Consider the following 1,141-nt stretch of genomic DNA (forward strand, 5'->3'; position numbering starts at 1 on the left):
AGATAACAACACAACTTACTTAGGGTTGCCCCCAAGCTTAGCTGATTACCAAAAATAACAGTTCATTAATCTCCTTCTTAGATCAGATGTCCATTTGGCTTGCTTCATATTTTGATCAGGGATACCAATGATATTATTATCTCTAGTAATCTTTGACATCATCACTTATATTTTACACTGGTGGTGGTCATAGGCAGAATCATGAAGGTCAGACTATGTTTGACCGCTTTATGAAACAGAGGCCAAATTCTTTCAAGGAGGTCAAGACCCCTATGGATGCCGAAGCATGGATTGACCATATGGAGAAAATATTTAGGGTACTGAATTGTTCTGAGGTGGAGAAGGCTCGTTTTGGTATATACCGTCTTGAGGGAGATGCTAGCATTTGGTGGAAGTCAGTGGTGGCTTCTCACGCAGCTGGTTATGAGGATACTGTCACTTGGGATGTGTTCAAGATTCAATTTGATCAGAGATATTTTCCTGCTAGCATTCGTGAAGAGTACGCTCGAAAATATCAAACTATAGCTAAAAAAGAGAATGAGTCTGTGGCTGACTTTCAGGTTCGGTTTCAGAGGTTAGCTGGATATGCACGATCTATTGCTGGGAATGAAGAAGATAAAATCATGAAATTTAAGTGGGCTCTGAAGTCTTCAGTTCGTAACCACATGATAGCTAATCGTTATACATCGATGGACAGTTTAGTGGATAGTGCTAGAGACTAGGAGATTCACCAGATTGACTATGTCAAGAAACTTGAGATACAAAATCAGAAGAGGAAACGGGAAGATGACACTACTGAGCAAGACAAGAATTTTAAAAAGGATGGATCTTCCGGAAGATTCAAGAAAAATAATCATGGGTAATATACTAGGAGCTTTAGATAAAAAAAATGGAGGCAATGGAGATGAGGAGAATGATAAAAGGTCTCGTTGTCAGCTTTGTGGGAAGATGCACAATGGAACTTGTCATTGGACTACTGGCGCGTGTTTTAGATGCGGAAAACAAGGTCACACAATTCGTAATTGCAAAGAGCCATTCTATAGTCGCAAAAATAATGATGATCAAAGTGGCAATAACAAACAAATGACTACAAATGAATCTTCAAATAATTGAGGTACTATCATCCAAAACATTTTTCATT

General features: G+C 38.7%; 1 protein-coding gene across 1 annotated transcript; it reads left to right on the forward strand.

Annotated features, from left to right (window-relative positions):
- Positions 1-215: 215 nt before the first annotated feature.
- On the forward strand, positions 216-722 carry LOC141670967 (uncharacterized). The gene has a single exon (XM_074477060.1). It carries the CDS (start codon positions 216-218, stop codon positions 720-722), a length of 507 nt encoding a protein of 168 aa, XP_074333161.1.
- The last annotated feature ends 419 nt before the right edge of the window (positions 723-1,141 follow it).

The sequence above is a fragment of the Apium graveolens genome, chromosome 1, assembly GCF_009905375.1.
Source record: "Apium graveolens cultivar Ventura chromosome 1, ASM990537v1, whole genome shotgun sequence".
Taxonomy (NCBI): Eukaryota; Viridiplantae; Streptophyta; class Magnoliopsida; order Apiales; family Apiaceae; genus Apium; species Apium graveolens.

Bases quoted from the DNA above. Each gene is read 5' to 3' on its own strand.
- LOC141670967 (XM_074477060.1), top strand. From the start codon at position 216: ATGTTTGACCGCTTTATGAAACAGAGGCCAAATTCTTTCAAGGAGGTC.